A 17,452-nucleotide genomic window follows, 5' to 3' on the forward strand; every position below is an offset into this window, starting at 1 on the left:
TGTGAAGTACAACCAAAAGAGGAAATTTGGGAGTAAAGCAGTACAATAAAACATTTTTCTAGTTTTTACTAACCATTTAGGAGAGAAAATATAGATGATAGCAGCTAAAATAAAAATAAGGGTTGTCTTTAAATCTTTACATTTTATAGTTCTGGAGGACCTGATGTCTCACCTGGCCCAGATCTATATCACTTTACAGAAGTAGATAATCATTCACTTAGAGGTTAAATAGTTTTCCAGTCACATAGCTGCTTAAGAGCAGACTTGATGCAATAGCCTAGGCCTCCAACTTCTGGCCTATACATCTCATTTCTAGATAGGAAGAGCAGTGCTAGGGCTCTAGCTTTGCTACTCAAAGTATTCCAGCGGGATCAGTGTCTCCTGGGAGCTTGTTAGAAGTGCAGACCTCATACCTTCTACTGACGTAAGCCTTGTTTCAAGGAGAGTCTCAGGTGATTCACATACATGTGGAAATGTGAATAACACTGTCCGTGGTGTTGCCATTGGCCCTGGTATATTCTGCATCTAAGATGTGCATTAGTATTAAACAGAAATGGCCGTGCTATACTCAGCTCCCTTGCAGCTAACTGAAGCCAGGGGTGCACTGAGACATTCCGCCATAGGTTGGCCAATTGAACACTCTGCTCCCAGGGCACTGGAATTCTCCTTTGCCCATTGATTGTGAATGTGTAATCCTCCAGGAAAGCTAGTGATGAACAGAAATCAGTATTCATTTGTAAGAACCTAAAATATATCCTAACCCAAGCCGTTGTGTTTGAAAATAACTAACGATTTGGTTTGTGTTTTATCTCAATCCAGTAGAAACATTTTGGTCTGATCATTGGCAACTCATTGAGTAATCAAAAACTTTAATCTTATAACAGCATATATTTGCATATCTGATTACCAAAATGAAATTTGGTGGTTCTGGTTGTCTTTTGAGGTTTGTGAAATATAAAATGTTTAGGGGGCTTGTTAGAATTATGAAGGAACTATTATAATACCATTATTCTCCCTGAAAGTAGTTCTAAATCACTAAACATTCTGTAGCACTATAACTTGTAGTATTACACGTAGATCCATTTAAAGATACAACCAACAATGGCTGGATGGGAATTAGATTCAGATTTTCGATTTTAAAATCTGTACTTAACAAATGAAGCTTTACGCTCACTGGCTTGTGAGCATTAATTCAGCTCATCTCACGATGCCACCAAGTGTCTACTTTCTATATATATTTTTGAATTAGGAAAATAATGAGAAGGGTTGATTTCACTTGGCATTAGGAAGTTCTTAAATAGTCTTTATTAACAATTCCAATGCTGATATTTACTTGTATATTTATTTACTACTACCATTAATAATTTCATAGTTAAAGTCAAACCCAATAATTAGGCTGATATATAATTTGGAATATGAAAGCATTTTTTAAATAGATGATTTTGTAAGACACTTGCATGAAAAGATTTAACACTGGAAGTGTATTTGTGTGCTGGAAGAAATGAACATCTGGCTTTGCATTGTGTCCCGTGGCGGATATATCTCCCTTTCTCCCGAGTGAGCTTGATACGGTCTAACACATTAATCTAAAGAGATACCTTCTGTCTTCTGTCTTCTTAAAGTGAATTAGTTCTACAGTTGTAATGTTCTATCCAGAACTTTAAATTTCTAGGGAATTAAGGTTACTGCCAAGATTCAAGGGACTCCTTCTTTTTACTGATTTAAAGCAGTATCTCTTAAAACCCAGGGCAGCCAAGTTTCCATTCACTATTACTGGACTTTCAAATATTATATTTGAGGTTTTAAGCTGAGATCTAAAAGTATCTCAAAACTTTAATCTTATTTTAATCTTTATTTTTCCAAGTGAAACAAAGCACTCAGCATAGAAACTAAGAGATACACTTTTGTGAGTTAGGGAAAAAAGAATCCACTACCTTATTTAACAGCAGTGATTGAGTGAAGGCTTAATCCATGTGCTTTCTTTAGAACTGTATGTCAATGTTTTTGCTAACATGCTTGGAAAATTTTTGTACAAAGCTCTTTTGTATATTTTTAGATATCTAAAGTATTTCACAATAAGCTTAAGTAGCTGCAAAGTGTATTATAAAGGTAAACAGCATGTCATAAATATTGGCATTTGTGCAATAAAGTTATTACTTTAACATATTTTTATGATTGTAACATATTTATTGATCTGTCATATTAAATTATTGTAAGACACATAATTTAAAAAGTTCTTCTAGATTGAGTTATTAGTTATTATTGCTACACTACTATTTAAAACAACACAAATTTAGATAAAATAATCATTACACATTAAAGATAAATTTTATTGACAAGGCATTTCTTGAGATGAATCAATATCCTTTTTATTTAATGTAAAATAAACATAGATGCAGTCAGAAATAATGGGTCTGTACATAGGATCATATTTATTTTTATTAATTGGAGATAAAAATAGTAAACTTATTCTAAAGAGAATAAAAGCAATAAAAACAATACAGAATTTCAAAACAAAATGATAGGAAATTAATAATGGTTATTATATGTGATATTGTTATCTTCAAAGTAGTTGCTCAGATTACCAGATACAGGCATGCAAAACTGATCAAACAATATAAGCACTAACTGTTCCTTTCAATAAACTAATAGAAATTAGTAGTATAATTATCTTAGCTATCTTGTGTATATGTATTTTTTTTTACTTTCCTTCTTTTCTCCATTCCCCCATTCCCCCATTCCAGTTGTTCTTTCCCTTTGAGTAGTTTCTTTCTCTTTCATTATATCTATTGTACTTTCTGGATTTTATTTACACTTTCAGTTTCTTATACTAGGGAGATAATACAATGTTTACACATGCAAGTCTGATTTATTTCACTTATGAGCATGGTCTCTAGTTGCATCCATTTACCTATAAAAGCCTCAAGTTTATCCTTCTTTATACCTAAGTAGTACTCCATTGTATAAAAATACCACATCTTTTTTATCCATTCCTCAGTTGATAGGCATTTGGGTTGTTTCTAAGATTTAGATATGACAAAGTGGGCTACTGTAAACATGGGTGCACATATATCTCTATGGTATGATGCTTTTAATTCTGGGAAAACATCCAGAAGGGGAGTAGCTGGGTTGAATGGGACCTCTAGTTCTAGTGTTTTGAGGAATCTCCACACTGATTTCCACAGTGGTTGCACCAGTGTACACTCCCGCCAACAGTGGAGAAGGTTCCTTTTTCCCCACAGCCCCGCCAGCATTTGTTATTGCTTTTCTTATGACAGCCATTCTTTCTGGGGTGAGATGGAATCTCAGTGTTGTTTTAATTTGTATTTTTTGAATGACCAATGATATTGAACATTTTTTATATACTTATTTGCTGTTTGTATTTCTTCATCCGAGAAGTGTGCATTCACCTCAGATGCCCATTTTTTGATTGGGTCTTCAAATGTTGGGATCTGATTTTTTAAAATTCTTTATATGTTCTCAATAGAAGTCCTTTGTCTGAGGGACACTTGGCTAAAATTTTTTCTCAATTTGTGGTGATTTCCTTTGCTGTACAAAAACTTTTCAGTAAGATGAGATCCCAGTTGTTGAGTCTTTGAAGTATTTCCCATGCAGGTTGTTTTTGTTCGTGAACTCTCTGCTTACCCCTATGTTTTCAAGACTTCTACCTACTTTCTTTCAGTAAATTTAGTGTTTCTGTTTTAATATGTAGATCTTTGTCCATTTTAACTTTAGTTTAGTGCATGGTGATAGACATGGGTCACTCTTCAGCATGTACAGACCCAGTTTTTCCAGCAACATTTATTGAAGAGGCTATCTTTCTTCCAGTAAACATGTTTGGACCCTTTGTGAAAGATAAAGTGGCTGAGTGTGTCTGAGTTATGTCTGCATATTCTAATCTGTTCCCTTAATCCTCAGATCTGTTTTTTTGCCAGTACCATGCTGAAAAAATAGTAAACATTTTAAGATGTGGTTTTTACTAAATTGTAATAAAAATTCAAACAATTCTTGACAAAATCGCTTTAATTTATTAAATAATGAACACCAAGAAGATCTCATAGAACTTTTCTTTAGTATATATAACATTTTAGATGAAATTTCACTAACAAATACTGAGAGTTTAAAAATTCCAACTACACTAAGCTATATAGCTTTGACTAAAGATTTTTACTTTGCTGTGTAATCATGCGTGCTAGGGATAAATAACAAGAAGAGCTGAAGAAAGCTCCTTATATTTAAATACAATACAGGAGGAGACATTTTCAGCAGTCAACATTTCTTAGTAATGTCATTTTTATCTTGCTTTCCTGAAACTGTCCCTCAAATGCATATTTTGACAAAACCAGGGCATAAAAGAAGAGAATCATTCGTCCAAAATTGTCGTACTCCTGTCACTGCATTCCACCGTGTATCTGAACTCCGGAAATTCCAGCATGGACTAAAATGTAACATTTCTAGCACTACGCTTTATCAGGAATGTTTGTGCCAGGGAAATACCGCAAGCCCCGTGATGATGGTAACATGGTCAGCCTCATCAGCTACACCTAGAGCACATATATTCCATGTTAAAGACTGCTTAATCAGAATGCCCAGGCTCCTGCTTGTTCCAGAGAGTTAGACCTTCTGAGCAACATCTAGCAAAGCACTTCAGGTACGGGACCCCCGATCTCCACCCTAAGATGGAGGCTTGCTCTCCTCCCTAACCCGCCATCCCTGGGGGGAGGTCAGAGTGTCAAGGAGGGGACGCTGAGAGCCACCTCACGCCTCATGGCCCACCTGGCCTTGGGCCTCAGATGACAGAAGAGGAAAACCTATGAGTGCAGCATCAGTGGTGTCCTTTGGTTCTCCGTGACCGTGTCTGGGAGTCTTTAGACCAGAGAGACCCCCACAGCTGACCGAGAAAAGGCAGACCTTTTGCAATTACCCAGAAGAAAGCTCTTCCATGGCTGCAGTGGAGAGGTAGTAAAGAGCCATAAAGATTGAGTCTGGGGTCAGGGAGGCTTAAATTCTTTGAAACCAACATAGTTTGAGCTCTGAGCCAGTAACAGTCATCAGACTTTCCGTATTTATATAACTGATCGGCTTAAGCGAAAAGAGACTGTACTTGTTTTTGCCGTTCATGTCCTGGACATAGTATGCTAAAGGAAGAGGTGTGCTTCTTTGACGGGAAAAGAAACTTTTCCATGTTTTGATGTTATTATTGATTCAGCTATTGTCATACAGATGTCAGAGATTATTTTACTTATTTTACTACTGAAGTCCTTTGAAAATGTTTGTGAAGCCATCAGTAATTTAATGCTTACATTGATCGTGATGCATGTTAGTAGCGTATATGGTATGTAGAGTCTATATTATTCTTAATTTAGCTACTGATGTTCTAAATGCTTGTGATGCTAGTGTCATAGGCACACGCGTAATCACTCACGGTCCTTCAGTACCCCGGCTTCTTCCAACTGCCTCATCCCTCCTGAGAAGTAGAAGAGCTACCTGCTGAGAGACACAGGGAAGACATGTCCATCTGCTCCTGGGGCACAGGCCCTCGCTGAGTGTATGATCCTGCCTGCACTTCAACCACAAAATTTTTACTAACTTCTTTTTTATTATTATGTATCACTCTTGGCTAATTAGTGTGAAAGCAGCTCAACATTGAATGAGGAGAACAGTATGCCATGTACTATTGAAACTCTGCCGTTAAAGGCATAACATGAACCTTTTCTAAAAATGTAATACCATGGGTTTTGGTATATAGATCTTCTCTTGGAGGTTCTGCATTTTCCTGCAAGGAAACGACATTGTCTCAGCAGTTTTCCTTGGTCATCACTGAATTTTGTCTGGGCACTAGGTGATAATATGGCCTCAAATCACCTAACTTATGTAAATGTATATAAAAGTGGGACTATTATATGCCTTTAGCCAACTCAAGCTAAGATCAGAGCTTCACTGAAGGGTCACTGAGGCATTTTCCTTCATTACCAAAGAGGCACAAAGAAAAAAGGCCTGACACCCTTGCTGGACAAAGTGCTATCTTCACAGGCAGCGGGTCACGCCCTCACTTTTTGTCCCCAGTGTAAAGATAATTACTAGATTCCCAGGGTAAGGTGGCCCAGCACCTGGCATCTGGTAAGAAAGAAAGGGGTCGAACCCTCCCGGCACAAAAGCAACAAGGTAACAAGGAGGATCTGGACCCCCCATCTGCTGTGATACATGGGTACTACCCCTCAAGGCATGCAAGGCCACTCTGCTGAGAACAGTCTGAGACGGCAGCTCCTTAAAAAGGCTGCAGAGGAAGCTCGTATGGTGGCAGTGTGAGGGGAGCTGTCTCTCCAGTGTGGCATTGGCGCGGCACGTCAAAAGCCCACACGGCGTGAGCAGAGAGGTCCTGAGCATACCGCTACAGCACAGCAGCAGCAATCCAGTAAGGACCACGACATAACAGCCCGTGTGGACTAGTCACCAGGGCTTCCTCACATGGTGTGTCGTCCTCGCCAGAGCCCACTGAGGGTGATGCGCTCATCAGCTTCCTGTACAGACGAGATAACTGAGGCGTAAGGAGGGTGAGCCGCTTAGCCAAGTAACAGGGCTTCTCAGAAGGGGCAAGGCGTGCCTCAAGTGGAAAGGCGGAACGAATGAGGATTGGAATAGGGCTGCGCATATGGTCTTGCCCTCCAGGTGTGATCCTGCCTCATTTCAGAATGAGCTTTCAAGGAAAAGAAAACAACAGAACCAACCAAGACTCTGTGGAGCCAGCTCTTTTTCTACAGAATCAAAGAAAGGAGCCGGTAGGCAGGAAAAAGATCTTAGACTCTTACAAGAACCCTGTAGGAAACTGTTGGGCATCCTATAGAAGTGAAATATTTTTAGCTTCATCTTCCTTTTTTAAAAATAAATCATTTTCTATATTAATTGTTAGATCATGTATTTTCTGACTTATTTCTAGGTAATGTCCTAACTCTAGCCTTAAAAGAAAAATACAAGCCAGGAGTGGTGGAGCGTGCCTATAATCCCAGCAAGAGGATCATTAGTTTGAGCCCAGCCAGACGCTGTCTGTCTCAAAATAAAATTTGAAAGGAGCTGGTGAGGAAATCCCTAGTACTGAAAAAAAAGCTGTACTTTCAGCTCAGAGGTAGAGCACACAGTTAGCATGCATGCACCATTAATCCCTAGAGTTTTTTAAAAATGTATCAAAAAAGAACAAGATCTGACCTCCTAAATACTGATTTTCGGGCCTGTTGCTGTGGTTCTCACTAGCGGTGCTTTCTTTGCTGGGGCATTTTCGGAGCGGGGAGTGGATGTGTTATGTGTGTGCGTGTGCGTGTGTGTGTGTTCTAATTCCTTTGAAATTTTTCTGTAGGAGCTCCAGGATGAGAGTCTCCCTTTTCAGAGAAGACTTGGGTTTAACCTTCCCGGTTGACTATGCAAACATTTGGGGAAAACTAACATTAAAAATTCTCCTTTTTTAATTTCTCAAGTACAGGAGCACCGAAAAAAGAATCTCAAGTGAGATTTCTTACTATAAGTCTCAAGTGAGACTTCACGTACCGTGGCCATTGGCCAAGGGCATGCACTTTCTCCCCGCCGTGACTTGGGCTAGGTGCCGTAGTGAAATTCTTCTTGCTGTCTCCATCTGTGACCATGCCACATGTATTTCTCACGCCAAGTAAATTTCAAGTTAGTCCTGTATGGAAACATCCTTTGAAGCAATTGTGGAGAGCTGATGCTCTTACTGTTCTGTTTCACACAAGGATCAAACACATTCGTCATTTGCAAAACAATAGTATTTTGATCTTTATCTCTCTCTCTTTTTTTTTTGGTTTTTTTTCTGGTACCGGGAATCGAACTGACAACCTTGCACTTGCCAGGCGGGTGCTATGCTGCTGAGCTAAATCCCCAGCCCCCCGATCTTTATCTCTCTATACAGCAGTTAAGCAAGAAATTGACTATCTAAATATCTTTTTTTTAGTCACACCCTGACCTTTTTTAAACTGGACAGTAATTCTGTCATGACGTGAATTTCACTTACAATTTTTCTTTGAGCTTTGAGCTTTAGGTCAATAATATATTCAAAATATTAAATCTCCTTCTTAATTAGATAGTTAGACTGAATTCCACACAGAATGCCTAGGTGACTACCTGGTGTATGTTTAAGAAAACAACTCTAAGCTGTCTCTATCCGCTGCTTTGTCAGGCTGGGAAAAACAGACTCTCTTTTATTAATCTATGAGCAATTTAAAAGGAATGAAAATATGAGTTTATCAAGTTCATGTTACTATCTTTATGTACTGACATTTGGAAATGTCTCTAGTCATTGTTTTTCATTATCACTATGGCTTTTAAAGCCTCAGAGTCATTTTGGCAAATGAGTGAACAGTAGCGATGGCTTGAAAACAATAAGCCTCACTCTGTTTTGTGACAGGGGAAAATATTTTTTAATTTTCTAGCAGGTGCTGAGCTATGAATCTGACTCATAAAGGTAGTAATTATTCTCCTTTTCTGAAGTGAAGCAGCAAAGAAAGAACACAGTAAAATTAATGAAGAAAGCCAGACTAAGGTTCGTTTTCTCTATCTGGCGAATCCATGATCCTAAAAGGTTTTTAAAAATGAATCACTGCCTTGTTGAGGATAACATTGGAGAGGATATTTGTCTTTGTGTCAAAAACATGGACCCTTAGCAAATTGAATCTCTCTCCCTTTGGGCAATTCAAGGAAGATAAAAATCTTGAGGGCTTTATAGTGTTGAGCATGGGTAAAGCCTTCTTATAGATCAGAACAAAATTCTTAGCAGCTGCCACTGGCAGAGAAAATGTGTTTCAGGAATGGTTCTCACATAAAGCACTTTTAACGCTGGGACACTCCATACAGGCAGGGTGGTGATTGTGTAAACACGCTACATTGCGCAGAAACGAGAGCTGATTGATTCGTGTGGAGCATGCATTAGCGATACCATGAATCAGAACAAGAAACATTTCTTTTTCCTTAAGTGGTAAACGCTAGGGGGTAGGAGGGACAGGGAGAGAGCCGTTTTGACAGTGAGATAGTGTGACAAAGACCAGCTAAAAACAAGGGGCAAAAATTGTGAGATAAGCTCACTTTAATTTGAGTCGCAGAGGGCAAATATGCGACCTTGAATATTTGCTCCATTCCTTATTCAGCAACTGTAGCTCACAGATATGGACATAAAATAGTTTTAAATCTCTGTCTGTCTCTCTGTCTCTGTTTCTATCTCTCCCTTCCTCTCTTTCTCTGTCTTTCTTCTTCTCTCTCTTTATTTCTCTCCCTCTCCATCTCCCCATATTTTTAGAATACAATACAAAACAAAACAAAACTGACCCTCAAAAGGAAATTGCTATGAATCAATTTGACAAGAACAGCTTTAAAGAGTAGTTTCTATCACCTTGTTAAATCATCCTCTACGCGTTGTTAAATCATCCTCTAGTAGCTTGCAACAGCTTCCTTGCCAGAGCCTGTTCACGGGTATTCTTTACTCAGCCTGTTAAGCGACGGCATCCGATTGACGGCGCCCTCCTGACGCCGCCCTCCCGTACACAGTGACGTGTCGGGCGTCACTGCGCAGTCACCACTGTTTGTGGGCCGACAGTGACCCAGAAGGTTTGTCCGAGGATTCTGTAGACACCAGAACTTAAAACAAGCAAAACCTCTGAGTGTTACATTCTTCAGGTATGCAGTTCAGGTTTTTATTTTTAAGTTGGTAACTATACACATATTTAAAAAAAACCCTTAAAAGTGTGGCCAAGGGATTTTGCTGAAAATGAAGGACCTGAGGGCCACTTCACAACGCTGCAGGACTGTGCGCGGCCCCTGTAGGCACGGTGCTGTCACGGCTCCTGCAGGGTCAGGCCTGCGTTCACCAGCGAGCGTGCGTCCAGGGTTCACGCCAGTGGCCAGTGGGGTGAGAAGCCAGGGAACATGCCTCCTTACGGTTTCTAATAGGATTTTTATTGCTGTTATTATTACTATGGGGTGTTTTTGGAAAGAGTTGGGAGGGTATTCTATTTTTCCTTTGAAATAAAAAAGTGCTGTTTTTAAATGAAACAAACAAACAAAACCTACATGCAGTGAAATCTGGTCATCACCTGAAAAGAGGATCAAGTTGTCACAGGCTTCAGTCACCTAAGCGGGTCATTATTTAAAGGGAGAGGAGGGCAAGAAGACCGCAAAGCTGGAACGTGTGCCCAGGACCGTGTTTACAGATCGGATTTGGTCACTGCTCTTTGTTTTTTCTGCCAACATTTATACCTGTGAGGTACAAACAGCTCCTAACCCTCTCTCTTTTATGGACCGCATCGTGTCCCTCCAGAATTCACAGACGGGAGCCCTAACCCCCAACATGACTTCATTTAGAATAAAAGCCTCTAAAGAAAGAGAGTTCAATGAGTCAAAGGGTCGGACGCCAGTCCAATAGAACCGCTGTCCTTATGAAAAGAGGGGGACAGAGCAGATGTGCGCATGCACAGAGAAGAGGCCAGGAGAGGACACGGCAAGGAAGTGGTCACCAGCGAGCCACAGGAAGAGGCCTCAGAGACACTTGATCTTGGACTTTCAGCCTCCAGAACTATGAGAAAGCAAATTTCTGTTGTTTAAAACAACTCGTCTGTGGCATTTTGTTATGGTAGCTTTTAGCAGACTGAGCCCCTTGGGATGCTTCACACAGGTAGTGCGACCCATGGTGATACCGGCTGCAGTCCAGAATCACAGAGATAGCTGGGATCCCACGACAGCCTGGCGTGCATACCAAATGCGGCCTCTCTGTGCACCCTATCTCTCTGTGCACCCTATCTCGCTGTGCCCTATACTAATACGGGAGCAAGAGGAACACTGGGACAACCAGTGAGAATCAGCGTGCCGGTGCTCTGGGAAAAGCAAATGACGCAGGGTTGCTTCCCTTAAGGAACCTGGTGGAAGAACACAAGAGGAGCAACTACTCCAATATAAAATAAAAAGAGGACTTTGGGAGGCAAGAGTGACTAATTTGAATTTTGGGCTTGGGAATGTGGGAAGGGTGGGAAGGATTAGTGTAGTTTTTGCAAAGGGAGAAGTCTGAGGAGGACTGTTATGATATCTATTACTGGCTAGCAAATAACTCCAAACTTAGTGGCATAAAACCACCACCATTTTATAATATTTCAGGAGTCTGTGAGTTGGGAATTGGGATAGAACACCGTGTGCACGGCTTGTCCTCGGTCCTTGCTGTTGAAACCTCAGCTAGGAGCGCTCAAATGACAAGAGTTGGAAACATCCATTTCCGAGATGGCTTTGTCACTGTCGTGCTGACACCTGGACTGAAAGACAGGTTCTGCTGAGGTAGTGATACCCGAGTACGGCCTCCAAACACAGCAGACTTGGCGGAGCCAGCCTCTTACATGGTGGTTCCGAACTTAAAATCAAGTCTTCCCAGCAAACAGGGCAGACACCCCCAATCCTTGTACGACTAGCCTCAGAAGCCACATACACAGCGTTTCTGCTACACACATTGGTTACAGTCCCATTTTAGAGGAGGGGACACATTCCCCACATTTCTATGTACAAAGTAGTCAAATACTTGCTGCCATATGCTCTTGAAGCATCAGTAGGCTCTCAATAAATATGCACTGAAGCTTTCTTGCCTAAAATATTGTTTCTGAAGAAACTGGCAAGAAAGATGGGATGTGTCTGAACTGAGAGAGAATATTAATGGCAGTGTATCTTTTACTGTAATAATTTTTAATTAAAAAAATAAAATATATTTCTCATTTTATTTGAAATATATATTCATTACTTAAAATATAATTATCAAAAAATAATGAGGAGGTTCATGCATTATTTCAAGATACAGACTGTGTGTCTGAGTCTGAGTAGTGAACTAGAGCTATGACCTTAAACAAGATATAGTTTCTACCCTTAGAGAACTAGTTTGCAAAGCTACCAGTGACCACACTGTGGAGACTTAGTTAAGGCTAAAGTATCAGTGCAGGCCTTCTCAGTTTGAAAGAAAAGAAAAACTGAGATTATGCAGTACATTTTTTGGTTACTTTGTTTGTGTATTTCCTCTTGGCCCATAAGATTTTGTGAGAATTTTCCCCCACAGCATTAATTATCTATAAAACCATGGTTTTGAAGGTGTGTCATATATTATCACTGTGTATTTAATTAAGCATTTCCCTGCTGCTGGAAACTATTTTTGAGTTTTTGCTATTACAAAATAATATTGTAAGAAGTATACTTACACATCTTTATGCTTCTCTGACTATTTTCTTGGCAGAAGTTTTTAAACTAGTTGAATTTCTATTGGATAAAAAACCAAGAACACTTTAGAAATTCTCGATTATACTTTTTCCAACTTGGTTTTTAAAAATGCAGTCCAGGGGCTGGGGATTTAGCTCAGCAGCACAGCGCCTGCCTGGCAAGTGCAAGGTCATGAGTTCGATTCCCGGTACCGGAAAATAAAAAAAAAAATGCGGTCCTGGCCTGGTTCCCTTTCTCATGTCTGAGGGTGCTGCGCCTGAGCGGCATCCATCAGCAGACTAGCAGGGAAGTAAGCCTGGTCCCAGCTACGGGAGGACAGATTTGGTCCGCTCTGCATTGAACCCAACAGGCAGGCCAGTCTCTACACCGAGCCAGTAACCAGCATGGACTTAGCAACTAAAGAAACGCATTCTAGCAAATGATTACAGCAGAGTCAGAGAAGTGAAAATAATTGCTTATCTGGAAACCAGGCTCAGAACAGAATGGTCAGGGACTAAGAAAAAAACCCCACAGACGGGAAGCCACACACTGCTGTGGGTCTTACGCCAAACACCTCCTCCCCGGGGTCGCCTGTCACCTCCCTGTGGATGAGGGCTGAGCTCCAACTGGCTTTCATCTTTTGGAGCATTTGTTCAAAGTTCAGATTCCTGGGGAAGAGCCTCTGACAGACTTTTCATAGTTCATCTTCCTCCCCTTGGGCAAGGGAAAGGCAGTACCTTGACTCTGCTTCCCTTTTATCAGAGAAGGGATCCCCAGAGGTAGATCAGGGCACAGACAGCAAAGCCAAAAGCTGGTCTGCTGACCGTGTTACCTGGCTGAAGAGGCGCACCGAGATTTAGCCACTGTCAGTTTCAGATTCCAACTCATTTACAACCTTAAAGCCCTGCTTTCCATCCCCCAATACCTCACTGAAGTAGAATTCTGTGGAAGTGAAGACAGGAACTGTTAGGCTTTTAGGAGGCACAAATAAGAAATGCTAAATACAAGCCATAATAGATGAGCCTCCCAACCAAAATTCATAGGAATAATTAAAATAAGTAGTCCTGGTTTAACTTGAGCTGAGTTTTCTCCTTCCCGTATCTTCCCTTCTTTTCCATCTCCTCTCTGGGTTCGGTCTGATTAAAGCAACCGGGGAGCAAGTAGAGGGGAAGGAGTGTGGACAGAGGGCTCCTTCTGTTAGCTGGGTTCCCCACCACCTTATGAGCCCAATGCAGAGAAGGAAATCCAAAAGATATCATCAATAGATTTTCTGAAGAGATACTGAAAACAGATCAGGACAAAGTAATTAACTAGGGGCTGGGGATTTAGCTTAGCGGCAAAGCGCCTGCCTGGCAAGCGCAAGGTCGTGAGTTCGGTTCCCGGTACCGGAGAAAAACCAAAAAAAAAAAAAAAAGAAAGAAAGAAAGTAATTAACTGCCTAAACCAGTTACCCCAACAAATCCCTCCCTTAGGGTAGTCTCTCCCAGCCTTGTCTTTCCTTCCTGCCTAGCTGGGATCACTCTTCATTCAGGTGGGTGAAGGTATCTACAGGGCCAATGGCCTCATTTTTGTCCACATAGATGAGGAGATGAGGTATAGGGAAATCTCTGGTTCCTGGGATTAGGAAGAAGAGACCAGATCCCTCCTCCGACATCCAGGAAATGATCAGATAAAAGGGGGGTGGGCACATTTTAGGGACAAAAACAAGGTAATGAAACCCTAAATGCATTCAGGGTGCCTGAAAAGTTACAGGATTAGGGAAGGTGTTCCTAGGAAGGAGAGTGTCATACCGGCGAAGAGGTACCCTTGAGAATAGGAGGCTTCTCAGGGAATACAGACTCCACTCTTTTTGGAAAGAGGCCGGGTATTCCCGCCTTAGATCCTCCTTGCTTCTCTTACTAAAAAATCATCTTAGGGTGCTATGTATCAGATGTCTTAAGATTTTCCCTTTGAATGGTCATGGTGGTTGGTTGTCAGTTAATCCCCTGAGAAATGGGTGTTGGACCCAAAGGAAGAAATAGTCTTGCCCTGGCATCTAGGGTCAGTAGTTCTTCAGGAGAACATTCTAGAAAAAAACTCCAGGATCTTTAAATCTGTGGGGCCATGCCAAATCCCAAGCGCTCCTGAGGAAAGCCTTCCAGAGTCCAGAGGTGAGTGGAGAGATGGCCTCTCGTGCAAGGAACTTTGCTGATTTGGGGAGGCAAGTCTTGTCAGTGGAGCCAGGGTCTGAGAGGACCACAGGGGCCCCCTACACAGAGGGGGTCACAGTGAGCCCACCCCTCCCATACTGTGCCTGAGTATAAACACTTTAACAAAGTTCCAGTTTTTCCCACGATGAGCACCTCGATGGTTTTTTTGTTTTTTTTCTGAAACATCAAATTATGTTCTATTTTATTCTCTCATTTCCAGTGCTTTTGCCTGGGCTGACGTGGACTGAATGCTAGGTGTGACCCCGTGAGGCCTGACCACGGGGACTTTGCTAACTGGGGAGCGGCTGCTCTATCACAGCAAGAATGAAGTCTAGACACGAAGAGGCTCCTGCCTGGAACGCGTGAATCACTGGGATTATCCCCAGGGCAGAAAGTGCCTGGCCTGAACAGGCTTTCGTGTCCTCACAGGGCTTCTCCAGCCATCTCTACATCCGGGGTAAAGGCTGAAGGCCCGAAACCCATCGTCACATCTGAAGCGGACCGTCATCCTGAGAAGCAGCGCTCAGCACAGCTGCCCCCTTCGTGACCCTTTGTCCCTGGAGACGGCGGGAGGGGCTCTGACCTCGGGGCACATCTACGTTCACCGTGCCAGCTCTCCTCCACGTGCCCTCCCCTGTCCTTCCGTGCCCTTGAAGCGCACATCCACACTCTGAGCCCAGCTCTCCCCTCTGCGGCCCCAGGGCCACTTCCTTGCTGTTTTTAAATGTGCCTGATTCCCACTGTGGCGTCTATCCTCACCCTTTCTTTTCAACTTCAGATCTGATTTAGTGATGTGCCCTAAGTCTGTCATATGCCTGCGAGGTTGTGTAAGTTTCTCTATTTCTCTGTGCTCCCTCACAGCTCCTAGCACACAACACACGCTCCTCTGGACCCTTTCTCCTCAAAACACAGATGAGCACTGCTTACATTTATCCGTGATCGTGTTGGTAACTATGCATCATTTTCACACACTGCCAAAACCAGTGGTTCTGAGCCTTTCACGAGTAACTACAAGCTGGGCGTGATGGCATACACCTATAATCCCAGCATTCTGGAAGGCTGAGGCAGGAGGATCACAAGTTTGAAGCCAGCCTGGGCAACTTAGTGACTTAGCATAACCCTGTCTCAAAATTAAAAAATAAAAAAGAGCTGAGGATGTCTCTCAGTGCAAAGGCCCTGGGTTCAATCCCCAGTACCGTGGTCGCGGAGGTAAGAACCAGGCTGTTCTGAATGCTGTGGCTCCTTGCCAGGTTCCATCTTTGATACCCATTTTGTGGATTTGCCTTTAGAAATGCAAAGTCAATTTGAGAAACAGTTCTTCCAGCAGTCCCTGTGCGTCAGCGCAGAAAGTGCCCTGCTTCCGGCTCTTGTCCTCACTAGGACATCTGGCAGCTGATGAAAGCGCCTCTCACAGGCCAACCACACCTCTTGCCGGGGTTGAAGCAAGTTCTTGGCTGATGCCGCAGAGCTGCGTGTGGCGTCAGCCGCCTGCTTACTGCTGAAATCTTTGCTTTTCCTACCAACGACCCTCCGCAACCTTCTCCCCAAAACTGAGTGCAGCTGACAGCAAGTCTGTGTGCGGGCAGCAGGTGGGGCACCGCCAGGCCCGCGGGCCTTCCTCCCGACAGCCGCCACGTCAATGTCGCGTCGTGGCCCTAGGTGTTTGAACCAATGTGCTTCATCCCAGCGCCACTTCCCCGAGGGCTGCTCCCGGCTGAGAGAGGCCAGGGCACTGATTCTGGGGGTTCCTCCCTGCACACCAAAGGCAGCCATGTGCCAAGGAGGGGCGCACCTTCCTGAGTTTACGTGTGGATTTTAGGCAGTGATGTTTCCTGAAGACCTTCTAAGACAAACGCGTCTTCCGTGTTGGCTGTGTAGCTGTTACTCTTTGCCTTTGTGGCTTCCTAGCATGACCCCTGACTCTCGCTAGCGCTGTCTGTGGGACTACAACCTCCCCAATTCAAATATTTGTATTTCAAGAGGGCGAGGCCTTACTCAGAACTCTTTTCGCACTTCCTTTCAAACTCCAGTGTTTGAACAGCAGGCGCCATGATAGCCCATCTAGGGAAAATGTTGGCCAGAAGTAGCCGTGGTTCCTGCTGTGTGCTGCTGCATTAAAATAACGATGCTCATCCAAGTAAGGAGAGACTTTGCCGAAACTTCACTGGCCAGGAGGTCAGCACTTCTTCTCCATCCCTTCCAGAATCCCCTATATTGAAGTTCTGTCCCCAGGGAACATTAGCAAGGTCTGGAGATACTGCCAGAGTCTTGGGAGGAGGGAATGCCACTGTCGCCTGCAGGAGAGGGGCCAAGGATGCTGCTAAACATCCAACAATGCACAGGACAGCCCTCCTGGCCACCAACGACTGCCCGAGCAAATGCCAGAGGTGCAGAGGCTGAGAAACATTGACTGCACTGTGGAAGTCACTCCCACCTGCCCACTGAATGCAGGTGATCTGTGGGGCTTGTGTACACATCTGAATGGGGAACTTGGCACCCTTTCCCAATTCACTTGAATTTTGTAAAAATATATTGAACATCAACTTGTGTAAGGGCCTCCAGAGGAATGATGACAGGTAGTGTTTCTGCCTTTCGGAAGCTGAACTGCAGCAGTGGAGACAGACAAGTGTGGACAAACCACCCACTGCGAACGAGGCAGGATGGTGTGTACTGTCCCGGTACACAGAGGGCTGGGGACTGAAGGGACAGAGGAGCTCCAGCTGTGCCGGAGGTGGGAGGCTGCAAGAAGTCTGCAGAAGGGAGTAGTATTGAAGCTGTGGGGAATTTGTGGAGGAGGAAACTTCAGGCAGGCAAAGCGGGAGAGGAATCTCTGAAGACTTGGGGAAGAAGCTTCAGCCAAGGTGGAGACTCTGCCTGGCAGGAGAACTAAAAGGCTGTCCTGGGCGTCTTGCCCTAGGCCACATGGTGCATTCCAACGGAGGACGAGGCCAGCTTTCTGCTTTTTGTTGCATTTATTTTTTTGAAATAATGGGCCACATATTTCCATTTCAGACTGTCCTCTCTATGCTATGTAATGTTGCCTT

The 17,452-nt window shown here is 43.0% G+C and overlaps 1 protein-coding gene across 1 annotated transcript in view; it reads left to right on the top strand.

The window, feature by feature from the left end:
- The window catches only part of Lekr1 (leucine, glutamate and lysine rich 1), a 195,262-nt gene extending 179,926 nt beyond the window's left edge, over nt 1–15,336 (top strand). The window contains exon 13 of the mRNA XM_005393085.2: nt 14,629–15,336. Within this exon, the coding sequence (XP_005393142.1) occupies nt 14,629–14,646 (18 nt within the window). The 3' untranslated portion in view covers nt 14,647–15,336. The remainder of the gene's footprint in view (nt 1–14,628) is intronic.
- The last annotated feature ends 2,116 nt before the right edge of the window (nt 15,337–17,452 follow it).

Source organism: Chinchilla lanigera, unplaced genomic scaffold, assembly GCF_000276665.1.
Source record: "Chinchilla lanigera isolate Chin_1 unplaced genomic scaffold, ChiLan1.0 scaffold00047, whole genome shotgun sequence".
Taxonomy (NCBI): Eukaryota; Metazoa; Chordata; class Mammalia; order Rodentia; family Chinchillidae; genus Chinchilla; species Chinchilla lanigera.